This window comes from Pteropus alecto, unplaced genomic scaffold (genome assembly GCF_000325575.1).
Source record: "Pteropus alecto unplaced genomic scaffold, ASM32557v1 scaffold155, whole genome shotgun sequence".
Lineage (NCBI taxonomy): Eukaryota > Metazoa > Chordata > Mammalia > Chiroptera > Pteropodidae > Pteropus > Pteropus alecto.
This window is the reverse complement of record NW_006438113.1, coordinates 12,556,855-12,570,968: the sequence shown is the minus strand read 5'-3', so window position 1 is coordinate 12,570,968 and position 14,114 is coordinate 12,556,855. Positions and strand designations below refer to the sequence as shown.

Here is a 14,114-nt window from a genome sequence, read left to right as displayed (position 1 = left end):
AATATCTGAACAAGGAGGTTCCAATCAAGATGGTGGAGTAGGAAAACACTGTGCTTGCCTCCTCTCATGACCACATTGAAACTACAACTAAAATATAGAACAATCAACCAGGAGAACCATTGAAGACTAAATGAACAGAAGTCATAAGACTAAGGACATAAGGATATAAGGAAGAAGCCACCTTGAGAGTGGTAGGAGGGGTGGAGATTCAAAAAGGGCTGGCCCTGCAACCACATGTGGCAGTCAAGAATAAGGAAGAAAACCACCTAGGAAGACCAGGTGCTGTAGGCATAAAAAAATTTTAAAAATAAGGGATTGTAAAGTGACAAGGTCCTTGCAATCTGTGAGGTCAATCAAGGGTTGCCTCAGGAAAGAAGGAAAGAAAGAAAAGAAAGAAAAGAAGGAAACAAGGAAAGAAGGAAAGAAAGGAAAGAAAGGAAAGAAAGGAAAGAAAGGAAAGAAAGGAAAGAAAGGAAGGAAGGAAAGAAGGAAGGAAGGAAGGAAAGAAGGAAGGAAGGAAGGAAAGAAGGAAGGAAGGAAGGAAAGAAGGAAGGAAGGAAGGAAAGAAGGAAGGAAGGAAGTCCAAGTATTCCACAGTCCAGTTGAAGCATATACTGTCTATTTCTCAGGTGGGAAGCAAACCCAGAGCAGGGCATGTGCAGGGTCACACAGTCAGAGATGGTTCTTCTGAGTGACTGCTTCTAGGAGCATTGGGCTAGAGGTGGGCCTCATATCTCGGCCTTGTTCCTGTATGAGTACTACAAAGAGAGATTGCTGGAAGCAGCCTTGGTGGAAATGAGCCCTGTGTCCTGGAGAAGCCAAAGCTATGCCCGGCTTCTGCAGAATGGTGGAATAGCACTGGGCGGGGGAGTATGTGCCCAGCTGGAAAATTGCGGGGCATCTTGTCTTAAATATAATATTAAATTGGCACCTTTAATTAGTACACTTAGAAAAGGTCACTAGCAATTACCTGGGACACAAGGAAGGCGTGAGCAGGCAAGAGCCCGTGAGGAAGCTGAAAAAGACCATTTTGAACAGCACATAATTGCGGGAAAAATGGATAAAAGTCCAGGAAATTACAGGGTGGGTGACAGCAGCTGATGGCCCCATCCCTGTCCTGCCCAGTACCCCCCTTCTTGGGAGGGCCCGAGCTTCAGATCTGAGAGAGCCATTTGGGATATTGGGCCTTTGTGCGACCTTGGCTGGAGTGCTGCTTTCTCAGAACCCCATCGGCTAGCCAGGAGCTTGGCCCTATACCTTCCACCTGGGCTGGGCCTGAAAGGAGGTTGGCAGGTGACGCGTTCAGTCCAGGGGGCTACCATGGACTCATTGCTGATCTGTGGACAAGCAGGGCCCCTATAGACCCCAATTTTCTCATGTGGAATATCCCCAATTTTCCAGCTCAGTGTTCCTCAAACTTGACCACTAAAGGACCCCTGAGGGTAACAGAAAGGAAATGTGTATCCCTGGAAGTCAGGGCGAGGCAGTAATTCTTTTACAGCTTTAGGTCGTATCTCAAAAAACAAATGTTATATCGTATTTCTGATGCATTTCTGTTTGCTTTAGTATAAAATAATTTCTTGTCATTGAGTAGCACAGATGCTTTGGGAAGACGTGCTTGGTTTTTCTATGACTTCACATACCCCCTCCTTCCTATTCTAAAAGGAGCACTGTACTAGGAGTCTGAGAGTCTGGAAACTTGGGTTTGAGTCCTGACTCTGTTGTTCACCATCATACTTTGGGGAAATTGCTAAATGCCTTCAGCTTCTCCATCTTTAAAATGGAAAGATGGGCTTCTCAAATAGTCTCTAAAGTTGTTGCAATTCTGTTTCATGATTTTATTCCTCCTTCTCCTGCTTCTCACCTTCTCCCATCACCTTGGATGCTGCCATGTCCTACTCGGCTGTGTGACCTGGGAGAGACTACTTTGCCTCTCTGAGCCTCCACTGCCTTATCTGTAGAATGGGTGGAATGATGACTGCCAAACAGGATTGCTGGGAGGATTTAATGAGAGAGCCCTTGTGAACAGGCTGAGCACCATGTTTGGCATATCACATTTTCCTTTTCCAAATGTTGGGCTTCCAGTTACAGTCTGATAGGGTCATGCCCATGGAAGTCCTAAATCTTAAGTTTACACATCAAATGTTGAGAGGTATAAAGTTGTGAAAACAAATTCAGGCTCTGGGCCCAGAGTGCCTGGGCTTTGAATTCCAGCTCCGCCCTTTGTAACTGTATGGCTATCATAAATTACTAATCGCCCTTTATTGCCTTATCTGTTAAATGGGGAAAATGATAGTAAGGAATGAATTAGATAATACATGGAAATTTTTTAGCCCAGTGTTTGAAGTGTGGTCAGTACTTAGAAATGTTAACTATCATTGTCCTGTTAGAACTGTCCTTTTAAAAGATGACCTGGAAAAGTTCATTAATGTTCTTTTCTAGATAACATTCCCAGAGTTTGGAATTCTGCCTTACTTAACTTGATCATCAGAGTGATTCAGTAAATACGAGAGTCAGTATTCAGAGAAGCAAGAGTGCCTGTTCCATTTTATAGGGTAAACTGAAGCTTTGAAAGAAGTGGTTTGGCCAAGGCCATCGTTCTAATCTGACCACTCCTTTGAGAATCAGATGAAGGCTATAGACCCCCTCTGCCAAAAATGACACACTACACTCCTAGCATTTTGCACAATTCATAGGGGTTTAAGGACTTTTTGAAGCTAAGGTAACCAGATCGTTCAGTTGCCTGAGACCTCCTGGTTTTACTACGTGTCCTGTCTCAGTCCTAGACAAACTAGGGTAGTTGGTCACCCTACCTGATGGCTACTTAGGGAGGGCTATGAACGACAGGAGAAGATGCCCTACACTGAGACTTCTTGGACAGGGCTGCAGGCCAAGCATCCTGATGCCCAAGGTGCTCTGGCCAGGGCTTTGTTTCCTGGTAAAGGGTGATACTTTGGTCTTCTTGTGAACAGGAACTAGGCCTTGTCACCCAGTGCTTACCACAAGACCAGCACCTAGCCACTGTTGAATAAATGACAGGTTTTGCAAAGTTTTCTGAATTAGAAAGAGTGCTTCAATTTGCAAAAGACCGAAATCCAACTCAATTGACTCAGGCAAAACAAGAGTGGGGATTTATTAGCTCATGTAGCTGAGGAGACCAGAAGATGGAGCTAATATCAGGCATAGCTGGCTACAGACCTTCATCATCAGGAATCTCTGTTCGTGCACCATTTGCTTCTATTGTCCTCCTTGTTGGCCTCGTTCTCAGGCAAGCTCTTCCTGGTGCCAAAGACGACTGCCAGCCGTGCCAATTTAGCAACCCCAGTGGAAAGAGAGCTCCTCTTTCCCAATAGTTATAGCAGAAGTCCCAGGGTTGGCTTTGACTGTCTACATTGGGTCACATGCTCATCCCTGAGCCAGTCACTGTGACCAGGAAGATGGAATGCTCTGATTGGCTTGGGCTGAGTTATGTGCCCATCTTGAAACATAAGAATGGAAGGATTGGGGGCCTGCTCTCATCTGAGCCACTTGGAGAAGGAGGTCTCCAAATTAAAATCAGAAAAAGGAGCAGGCGGGAGTCACAGCTGTCCATTATACCCCCAGAACATGATAAATGATGTTTCCCTGTTATAAGCACATCCACATTGTGACATGTGGTCAGGGTGGAAGTGGAGAGCCTGGGTTATAGCCAAACACAGGATCTTATGGTAGCCAGTGACCTGCTGGAAGTCTGTTGGGTGGCTGCTCCCTGCTGGGATTCAGCCACCTGAGCAAGGTGCTAAGGAGTGGACCAGCTTCCCATCTTTGCCTTCTTCTCTCTCCCTCGGATATTCTAGGTTCCTCTGTGACCCAGTTGCTGGCCCGAGACATGGACAATGACCCCCTGGTGTTTGGCGTGTCCGGGGAAGAAGCTTCCCGCTTCTTTGCTGTGGAGCCGGATACAGGTGTGGTGTGGCTCCGGCAGCCGCTGGACAGAGAGGTAAGACCTGACCAAATGCCTGCCTGGCCCTTGTTTTGGGGGTGGGGGAGGAGGAGCAGACTCTGGAGGAGGGTGGGTCATCATCTTTTAGGGACCATCTTCTGAGGCCCCATTCTGACCCTGAAGTAGCATCTTCCTGCCTGAATGTTATCCCTCTTCGAGGGCCAGTGTCGATGTCTGGACTTGGGGGTGGAATGGGGTATTTGGGGGTGTCTTCAAGGGAGGGACAATATTGGCTATGCATGAGGGACAATGATTCTGGGTTCATCCCTTATAGTATAGAGGCTCCATAGGGTGTACAACTCTACTCCTGCCCCAAACAAATGTCCCTACGAAGGACATTTTCCAGAGGCACAGGAATTGATGACCCTGTAGTCCTTAGCAAATTAAGGTAAGAATTTGAACAAAACCCCAAACCTTGTTCTCGCCTTACATTTGAGGAAGTGGCCACAGAGGTGTCCAGTGACTAATTTAAGGTAGCACGGCAATTTAGAGGCAATGTTAAGATTAGAACCCAAGACTCTTCTAATCTGTTGCTCTTTTGGGGGAGAATCCCTATTCTGAACCTGTTTCCCTAACCCAAGGGGCACTGCTCATTTTTTAGGGAAATCTTAGGGTACCTAGTCCCAGACCAGCTCCTTGGGCAATGCCAGGGGTCTCTAGCTCCACCCAGGGCTCAGGACCTAGAACTCCAATATATCTAATCCTACCCTCCTTACCCCTTCTCCTTTCTTTCAGACCAAGTCGGAGTTCACAGTGGAGTTCTCTGTCAGCGATCACCAGGGGGTGAGTGTTCCCTGAGGCCCCTGCTGCCCTGGGAGGAGAGTTCCAGGGCCCCTTGGGTGGAAAGAAGCCAGAGGCCAATGCCAACACTGACTCCCTGTCCTTCTCTTGCTAGGTGATTACACGGAAGGTGAACATCCAGGTTGGGGATGTGAATGACAATGCACCCACATTTCACAATCAGCCCTACAGTGTCCGCATTCCTGAGGTAGGAGCCCCTGAGTCACACTTGGGGGACATTGGGGACCTATTGCTTCAAGGCCACCTAGGAATGGAGTAAAGAGTCAGCTTGGGCAAGGGCAGGCCCAGCTTTTTTTCTCCCACCCACATCTCAACCCAGGTACCAGCTCTGGGCAGGTTGAACATGCTGGCACCTCTGAGGGTAGGGGCCCATCTGCTGGTCAAGGAGAGTAGGTTGGTGGGAGCTTCATGCCTAAGAGAGAGCCTGCATTCGATCAGCCCCACACCTCTGCCTGGAATCTGGAATTGGGGACAAGACAGAGGTGGAGAGGGGCAGGTGTTGAGCCCTCTTTTCTTCCATTCATAGCTAGTATGGGCATTGGGCAGGTGTGTTGGCAGCCTTAACCCCAGGCCTTCCTACTTTGGCCAGAAAAAGTCCCTCCAGACTGGAGGGAGCATGTGGTTCCAAAAAGGGACTTTCTTTCTCTAGCCCTGTATTTGCCTTCTGTCCCCCTGGCTCTTGGCTCCTTTGGGTCGTCTGTGTACTCTGAGTGTGTTTGCATGAGTGCGTGTGTGTAAAACCAAGCCATTTCTGGTAATTGAGAAGTACAAATTATTGCATTATAAATGGTTCGTTAATAAGTTGGCTGCTGGCTTCCAATGGCACCAGAGTTCTCATCGTTTGCTGTCCCTCTGCCTGCTGGCTGATGGCAGACCTTGAAGGTGGTGGGTAAAGGGCTTTGAACTGGGAGTCCCTCAGGCCTGCCCTCAGGGCTCAGGGCTGGGCAGCAGTGAAGGGTAGGGATGGGAATGATGGGAGTGGAATCCACAGGAAAGAGGCAGTTTGACACCATGGCATTTGGGTTCTAGCCCCTTCATTTTATAGGTCATTGGATCAGGAAACTGGAAGAGTCTTTAGAAAACATCTATTTAGTTTATAGATGAGTAAACTGAGGCCCAGGGTGGGAGAGTGACTTGCCAAGGTCACATAGCTTTGACTGTGAGCCTCCTGACTCCCAGTGCAGCCTCAGATTCCCTCAAGGATGAGGGACCTTGTCTCATGCCCCCCAGGTTCCTGTTCCTGGCCCTCCTTACTCAACTATGAGCCAAGGGTCTGTGCTTATGTCAGACGGAGAAAAGTGAAGACAATTATGGGGTGAGAACACAGCAGTCTCCCATACCCCTCCTCTGGTAGGGCAGGACATAAGGAGGGAGAGGCCGCAGTCCCAAGCATGGGGCCACAGTGCTTTGAGCTGTGGCCAACATGCCCAGGACTGCAGCTTGGCTCTGGGCCCCCTCTCATTTGGAAGCCTCCCTAATTTAATTAAGGGTCTCTACGTGCCAGCCTGCACTCCAGGCCCAGGCTCAGAAACCAAGGGCATGGCTCAGAGTTAATGAGCCTTGGACCCATTGCTCAGCTGCCATCCTGGCAGGCATGGCTGCCCTCTGCCTTCCCTCATAGGGGCAGCAGGCAGCAGTGATGGCAAGGGGACGAGAGGTCGCAGTCCTCCTCCCCTGCCCTGGACTGAGGCCAGCCTTTTCCTCTCTCCCTCGCCAGGAGATGTAAGCTCCAACACCACCCTGTGAGACTCCCGTGGGATTCTCCAAAGGCCTCTGTCTCTGAGGAGAGAGCCTCTTCCATCATTCATTTATTTAACAAATATTTATTGAGTGTCTGCTGTGGGCTTGGTGCTGTGCCAGGCGCTCACTGCACAGGGACCTGGAAGCCGGAGGAATGTGTAGTGATAGGAGCCAGAACTAGCAGCAAGAGACCTCAGGCCCAGCCCTTGCTCTGCTTCTACATTGCTGGGTCCATGTGGGCATGTCACTTAACCTCTCTGGGCTATAGCCCTCCTTATCTAATAAAAACAGAGGACAAGTGGGATAAAGTGACCTACCTCCTGCCCATCTGATGAGGACAGGGTGGGCTGAGAGGGGCCATCTACAAGGACACAGAGTCCTTGGAGGATGGCCTGCATGGTTTACTTTCTCATGTGTAAACATCCCTGGGTCACTTCACTGGCCTGATACTTGATCAGGGCTGCTTGGTGTGGCCAGTGGGGATGTGGTATCAGCTGGATGGAGGCCGGGCCACTCCTGACCTGAGGTGGCTTGGCACTGATCAGTCTTGGCCTGGTGTGGTCACCTGAGCTAGAACTTAGCTGCCTGGCTCAGTCCCCAGCTGGGGTTCTAGCAAAGGACCTGCTGGCCCCTAGCCTGGAGTTGAGCCCAGGGTCTTCTGTTTGCATTGAGGTCACCCTGGCAACCCTAGGCCCCTGCCCTTAGGAAGTGTGATTTGTGGAAGATGGGGAGAATGCAACTCAGAGAAACGGGGCACTGTAGACCCTGTGAAGCATCAGTGCTGAGGGTTTGCCAGTGGTCAGAGAAATATCAGAGGAGGTGTGTTTTTAGCAGAATCTTGCCAAGGTGAGCAGTGTAGTTCCTGTATTGTATCATGGGAAAAGGGAGATAAGAGGTCAAGACACCTGGGTTCTAGTTCTGACTGTGCCAACAACTGGCTGGGTAAGACTCTCTAGACCTCGCTGTCCCTCTGCTGGCTTCGATTCCAGTGGCTGTTAAACTAGGGAGTTGAACTAGGCCCCTTCTAGAGCTGACACCCGTGATCTGAGGGTAAATCAAGCATGAGAAACTCCTTTTCCCTTGGGACTTCATTATTACTTGAGAGGTGGCAGAGAAGCTCCCGTGGCTGCCTCCTTACACTCAGCTCCCCTCTTGGCCATCCCAGCCACCTACACTCTACCCCTTACCTTCCCAACCTCCATTCCCCCAGCCCTAGGGGCCCAGATCTGTTTGGGTCTATTGTGCTCAGAACCCAGAGAGAGGCATGGGGAGCTGGTTATAGGGAGGCAAATTCTAGGTCTGAATAATGAAGAACTTTCTAGATGAGACCCACCCCACGATCTACTCCCCTGCCCTGCTAAGGTTGTTCTGAGCTCCCAGTCCTGGAGTTATGCAAGCAGAAGCAAGAGAACCACATATTTCAGAAGCCATCCAGTCCTGAGTTTTGGAGAAGTGATGAATCAGAGGCTCCCAAACGTACCTTGTAAGAATTTCTTGAGGGACTAGTTAGAATGCATATTCCCAGACTTTTGCAATCCTGAATCAGTGGTTTGGGGAGAGCTGGCTGAGGAAGCTGCATTTTTCACAAACTTCCCTGGTGGCAGCGGGCCCTGGAGGATGACCTCCATAGGCCTCGCCACCAGAGGGTTTCAAGGAGCTGCTGGGGCAACCCATCTTTGAGGATAACTTTTTTAGCCCATCCACAACTGCCTGGAGACATGCCGAATGGGGACCCATAACCTCAGGCTGGAAAAGGAGTGGGTGGGAGAGAAGTCAAGGCCAGGTGCTGCCCCTTTCCTGGGAGAAGCTCACCTGCCCCAGCTCACCCAACCTTGCCCCCTCTCTCTCTGAAAGCCTCGCACCCTGGCCTCAGAAGAAGCCAGGCAGGTGTGTTTGGGTTTGTTTGCTCTTGGTTCCCCTCCTGCTCACCCCTCTCCTCTCACTAAACTGTTCTCCATGTAATTATCCATTTTATCAGGGTGAAAGGCCCTGCAATTCACTTGTCGAAGCCCTAACGAGGCAGTGTGGATGCTTTCAAGTCCGTAAAGAAAAGGGAAATCCTGCTAGAATTGGCAACTTAATTCACCAAGCCAGCCTCGACAGACCTCATTAAGTCCCCGTGTATTCATTTCAGGCTAATGGCTGTCACGCTGACTGCTGTTTGATTTGCTGTAATAGACTTTTATGTCGTTCCAATTTGCTCAAACGTGTTTGCCTGTGTCTGTGCCCAGCAGTACTGCTCCAGTACCTTCGTTCAGGTGCATGCCTGCCTTACTGACCTTCAGCAGTGCCCCATCCCACCCCATCCCCCTCCTCCTGGGGCCAACCCCTCAGCCCTTCAGGTGTGCCCCAGAGTGGTGTCCTTGGGGCCTGGGGTGTTTGGGCTGGAGGATGGGTGTGAGGTTAGAAGTCAGATGGTGCCAGGTTCCTCCTTGAATCAAGGAGTCAAGGAGAGCCTTTGGAGTCTTGGGGACAACCATGTCCTTGAAGTTCTGACAAATTCAGTCGCCTTAGCTGGGCAGTCGAGTCTTTTCTCCATTTGGCCTCAATCTACCCCTCTCAACTGATCTTCTGGTAGTACACCACATGAATCCTTCTGCCAGCCCAGAGGTCGATTCAACGTGTCTGAGCTTATGTTCGTGTCTCTTGCTCTGACACACACTCTATACTCTTCTAACGAGTACTGGAGTATTTTTCCTTCTCTCAGCCTAACTCAATTCTGCCTGTCTTTCAAAGCCCACATTGATCCACTGTGCCCTGATCCACTCAATTTTTTTTTAAATGAACACAACAAACATTTGTTGAACAACTACAGAGCAGGGCCCAGGGATTCTAAGCCGACTTGGACATGTCGGGTAGAGAAAAAGGACTGCCGTCGGCCAGCTGTGCAACTTTGGACAGTGACTTAACCTCTCTGGACCACAGTTTTCTTATCGATAAGATAGGCAACAATATTCGCCTTGTGGTGTCATTGTGAGAGCTGTAATAACGCAGGTAGGAAAAACTATTAGCCCACTTTGTGGCTTACAGTATATTCAGTAAAATGATGGTGACTAAGACCAGGATCTTGTCCTCAGGGAAGGTAATTTTACAGAGAGAAAAACAAGTAAGTGGGTGTCTAACTACATTTAATGTATTAAATGCCACGATAGCTTAGGGTATGCAAAGTGGGATAGAAGCACTGTGGATGGAGTGACCTGGTCTATATACAGGGGCTATATGGGACCTTACAGAATGAGTAGGCATTTGTTAGCCAGGGAATGAGATTATTGTGTTTCTGAATATCATGTACTTTCTGAGACCTTTTAGCCTCTTTTCACATATTGGAAGTTTCCAAAGACAGAAGTGAACTCTACCCCCGACCAAGGGTCCTGCTGAGGAAGGACAGGGGCTGTGTGGCTATGTGCATCCCTCACAGGTGCCCACTGTTACCTTGTGGAAATAAAGCTGGGCTAGAAGTAGGCTCCCTGCCTTCTCGCCCAGGCCTCTGCGACAGACAGATCCTGCATAGATCTTTGTCACTTGTGGCTTCAGGTGACGCAGCTCCGAGGTGGGGATGAGGCTGGAGGAGGTGAGGGATAGAGCTGGGACAAGCTAACAGGGGCACTAGAGACTGAGAGTTCTTGCCTGAGCCTCAAAGCTGGCCAGGGGCAGGGTTAGAGCCATAACCCAGGCCTCCTGGCCCTGGGTCCCACTAGGCCACACCATCTCCCCATGTCGCTCGATAGGGACAGATGAAAATTACTTAATCCCTGTACCTCCTTACTAGAGATGGGAAAGCAGGGAGAAGAGTATTCCTGATGATTAGAAATAATTTATTTCTAATATAATAATAAGTCGATGTTATTGTTATTATTGAGAGTTTTCTATATACCTAATTCTCTGCTTTCCGTGTGGAGCTCACTGAGCCCTCACCATCACCTCATGTGGTAGTCACTCTTATTATTCCTGTCCTATAGATGAGGATGTGGAAGTTGACAGGTTACTTGACCAAGGCTAGTCAAGGATAGAGCCAGAATTAGGAGACAGGTCTGGTTATGTGGCTTTGGGCAGGTAGCTTCAATTCTACCTGCAAAAATGGAAATAATTATATCTGCCTCACAAAATTGTAAGGATTAAAGTAAATGGGCCCTGAATGAGAAGTACTTAGCACAGGCCCAGAATAAGTAAGTGCCCAATAAATGGTCGTGGCCATAGTTGTTTGTATATTTGTCTCTCTCACCAGACTGAGCAAGGACTGGTCATTTGTGTATCCTCAGCACCCATCTGGGGGCCTGGCCCGTGGACATGAACTTCACAAACAGACAGAGCCATTCTGCTCCCCCTGCCCCTTGGGCGGTTGGGAGGACAGTAGGAGCATTTATGCAAAGTACTTTGCCCCAGAGCTTGTTTCACTCAGGCAAGGGGTCCTTTAACGCTCACAATTCAGGGTGGGGGCAAGGAGCAGCCAGGCCTGGCACCGAGCTGGAGAGGGCGCTCACAAATGCCTCCTACCCCCATACCCACACTTCGCTTTGCTCCTAGGACACGCTACAGGGTTTTGCTGGTGCTCACTGGTGCCCTCTGTTGCCCACCAGTTCCTGAATCTCAGCCATGCCATCTTCCGTGCCATGGCATGTGGGGAGCCCCAGGGCATGCGAATACAGACTTGGCCAAACTTATTAGCACCTGCTGGTCTCAATAGCAGTGTCCCGAACTGCCCTCCTCACAGAGTGCCCATCAGACACTGGATGATTTATAAACTGCAACCTCAAGTTGCAGTGAGTGTTGGGGAGGGAGTATGGGAGGCTCCCACTGGCTCGTGCCTGCCATTCCCCAAGGTGTCAGCTCTGCTCATGACAGTGTTGTCTCTCACGCCAGAAGCAGCAGCCCCTTGACAGGCCATATTAATTTATGCCTCAGGGCCATGGTGCCCCGTGGCCCCCTCTGCATCTATAACCACCTGCCTATTGATCTGGGAGAGGGAGACCAATAAATCATCTCAGGGGCTCCGGGTCCTTAAGGCAGAGCTGGAGCAGCTTGTTCCAGCCAGGCAGTAGCGCTAGGCTGTGTTCCTGTGCCCCTTGTGATCACCCTGAGGTGCTCATGCCTTCACTGATCCCCTCTCAATGCCAGCACAATGACAATACCTCCTCTCTTAGAGAGGGCAGGTGCTATCGCCTGCTGCAGTCTGGACTGTGAGCTTTGGGCGTGTAGCGTGGAGTGACACATGTGCAACGGCAAAGCAAAGGGCCACCTGTTTGTACATAGTCTTGAGGTGCCGTGTGTGTGTTTGGTGTGTGTGTATGTATTTATTTAAGTAACATCATCTTCTCTATAGCTGAGTGTTTTCCCTATCTTTCATTTGTTCTGATGACAATTCCGTAAGTTAGGGGAGAATTATTCCTCCCATTTTAGAGATGAGAGAAACTGAAGCCAAGGCAAGTTCACTGATTTCTCCAAGTCTCCCAGAGTCAGATATGCTTGCAACTGGAACCATAGTCTTGTTTTTTCTCATTTCCCAGCATGTTTACATGTCTGTTTGCAACTTTGTTATGGCCTGCTTGTAATTTGCCAAAAGTTACAGGGATAAGGGCTTGATACAGCCAGGATGGGGGACCATGGGCTTTGCGCACAGGCTTACCCCCATCCAAGGCTAAGAGCTGTCACACACGCACTGTGTACAGGCTGTGGGGGTCTAGCAGAGAAGCATCACTCAGAGCCCACTGCTTATTCTCCGGAGTGAGGACCACCCCAGTGGTCAGGACCTAGCCATGGTCATAGTGATACCTGTTCCTTGTGACCTACAAGGTTAGTATACCCCCACAGGGAGCCTCTAAGATTTCAGTCCCCACATGTGCATCCAATATTGTTCATGAGAAGCAGTAAACCCATACAAATGAGTAAATGCCAGCCTGCTCCCCCTGCCATCAAGGAAGATTCAGCATCTTTCTGCTACCTCCTCCTGGGTCTGAGGTGCCCAGGAGGGAATAAATGGAGTCCCACAAAACCCAAGGCCCAAAGTGCTCAGCTCCACCAATACTCTGAGTCTCCTTGCTCCTTCCTCCACCCCACGGAGTAAAGTCCCGCCTCTGGCCACCCATAACCCCTGCAGCACCTCCACATTCCAAGCCCATGGCCAGGGCTGTGGGCACCCTCCTCTACCCTCACCACAAGGATTGAGGACAGCAAGAGATGAAGGAGCCCAGATGTAATTAAAATTATTATTTTGTTGAACGTTAATAATGTTCTTAATTACGTCGGTTTCCTTGCCGATTCTAGCGGGGAGTCTTTAGGGGCCCATATAATTCTATTGCAATGACTACAGGACCCTCTGCCATGAATATGAAGCAGGAGACTGTATGTGGAGGCCAGCTTGTGTACAATAGCGATTCTCTGGCACATGCAGGGACACTTTTATTTTACCCCATACCCTTTAAATAAAGAAGCTCTAAATGGAAGGCGGTGATAGCTGCCTGGCAGGAGATGTTCCTGCTGCATTGTTGGGCTGTCAGCCTCAAGTACCTGAAGTTCGTCTGTTGTCTTTCATCTCCCTTTATCATAAATGTTCTCCTGTCTTTTGTGGTGGGGCCTGTTGGAGGAAGGGTGCAGATGTCCTGCCTGCACCCCTTTTTCTTCAGGCTCTGGAGTCTCCTTAGACTCTGAGTGGGGGGCAGGCTTAGGAAACTGATGGTCAAAGAAAGCTCCATGTGCAGCCAAGACCAGCTTTGGCTTTATTGCATCACGAAGACTCGTGCCCCATCTGTGACATGGGGACCCTGATCCCTGCTGCGGCACAGTGTGATGGAGCCATGCACACAAAGGCTCAAACTCCAAACCAGGAGGCCATGAGCAAGCCTTTCAGAGCCTCTGTTTCTTCATCTGTAAAATGGGACACATTGCGTTATTGTAAAAGTTCCTTGAGAGCATGTGCATGAAGCATCGCTCACATCGGGGAGCTGATTAGTATTCCCGTGGTTACAAAAAGTTCTCAGAGAGCTTCGTGAAAATAGCTTAAAGTCCAAGGAGCTTGACAGGTAGGCTCTGTTGCTATAGACTGATGAGTTGATATTGGGGTATTAGTGGTCAAAAAGCTTATAGTCCAGTGGGGGACAGAAAACATGTGGGAAACGTGAAACGAAGACATGACAAAGAACAAAATGAAACCAGAGTCACCTAGAAATAACTAGGCCAAGAGCATTCCAAATGGACTTCTTAAAACCAATACTAGAGAGGCTGTCAGGGTGACTTAATCCACATTCTTTAGAGGTCAGCAAAACCCAAGAGGGTAAAAGATTTACCCAAGGTCCTCAATAAATCAGTGGCAGACCAGTGAAGACTGAAGGTAATTGGGAATGTTATTAGGGAAATGGTTTCTGGAACTCGTGAGGCTGAGCCCATCCCTGCGCTGGGCTCAGTGCTATTTTTCCAAGTGGGGCCTGGTTTCCAGAGCTGGGCTAGGAGCTGGGATTTGGGAGCAGGGAGGTGCTGCCTCCAAGCCCAAGAGCAGTGTCCTGGTGGGCTGCCCTCTCGATGCAGGACACAGAGACCATGCAAGCATGTTGACTAACCACCAGAATGCCGCTGCTCTTTCTCCTGTTCGAGGGATCTC

General features: G+C 49.5%; 1 protein-coding gene across 1 annotated transcript in view; it reads left to right on the top strand.

Moving 5' to 3' along the window:
• LOC102896542 (cadherin-23) overlaps positions 1–14,114 on the top strand; it is a 320,558-nt gene that overhangs the window by 98,382 nt on the left and 208,062 nt on the right. Inside the window, exons 4-6 of the mRNA XM_025049321.1 lie at positions 3,837–3,979; positions 4,718–4,765; positions 4,878–4,970. Of these exons, the coding sequence (XP_024905089.1) occupies positions 3,837–3,979; positions 4,718–4,765; positions 4,878–4,970 (284 nt within the window). The remainder of the gene's footprint in view (positions 1–3,836; positions 3,980–4,717; positions 4,766–4,877; positions 4,971–14,114) is intronic.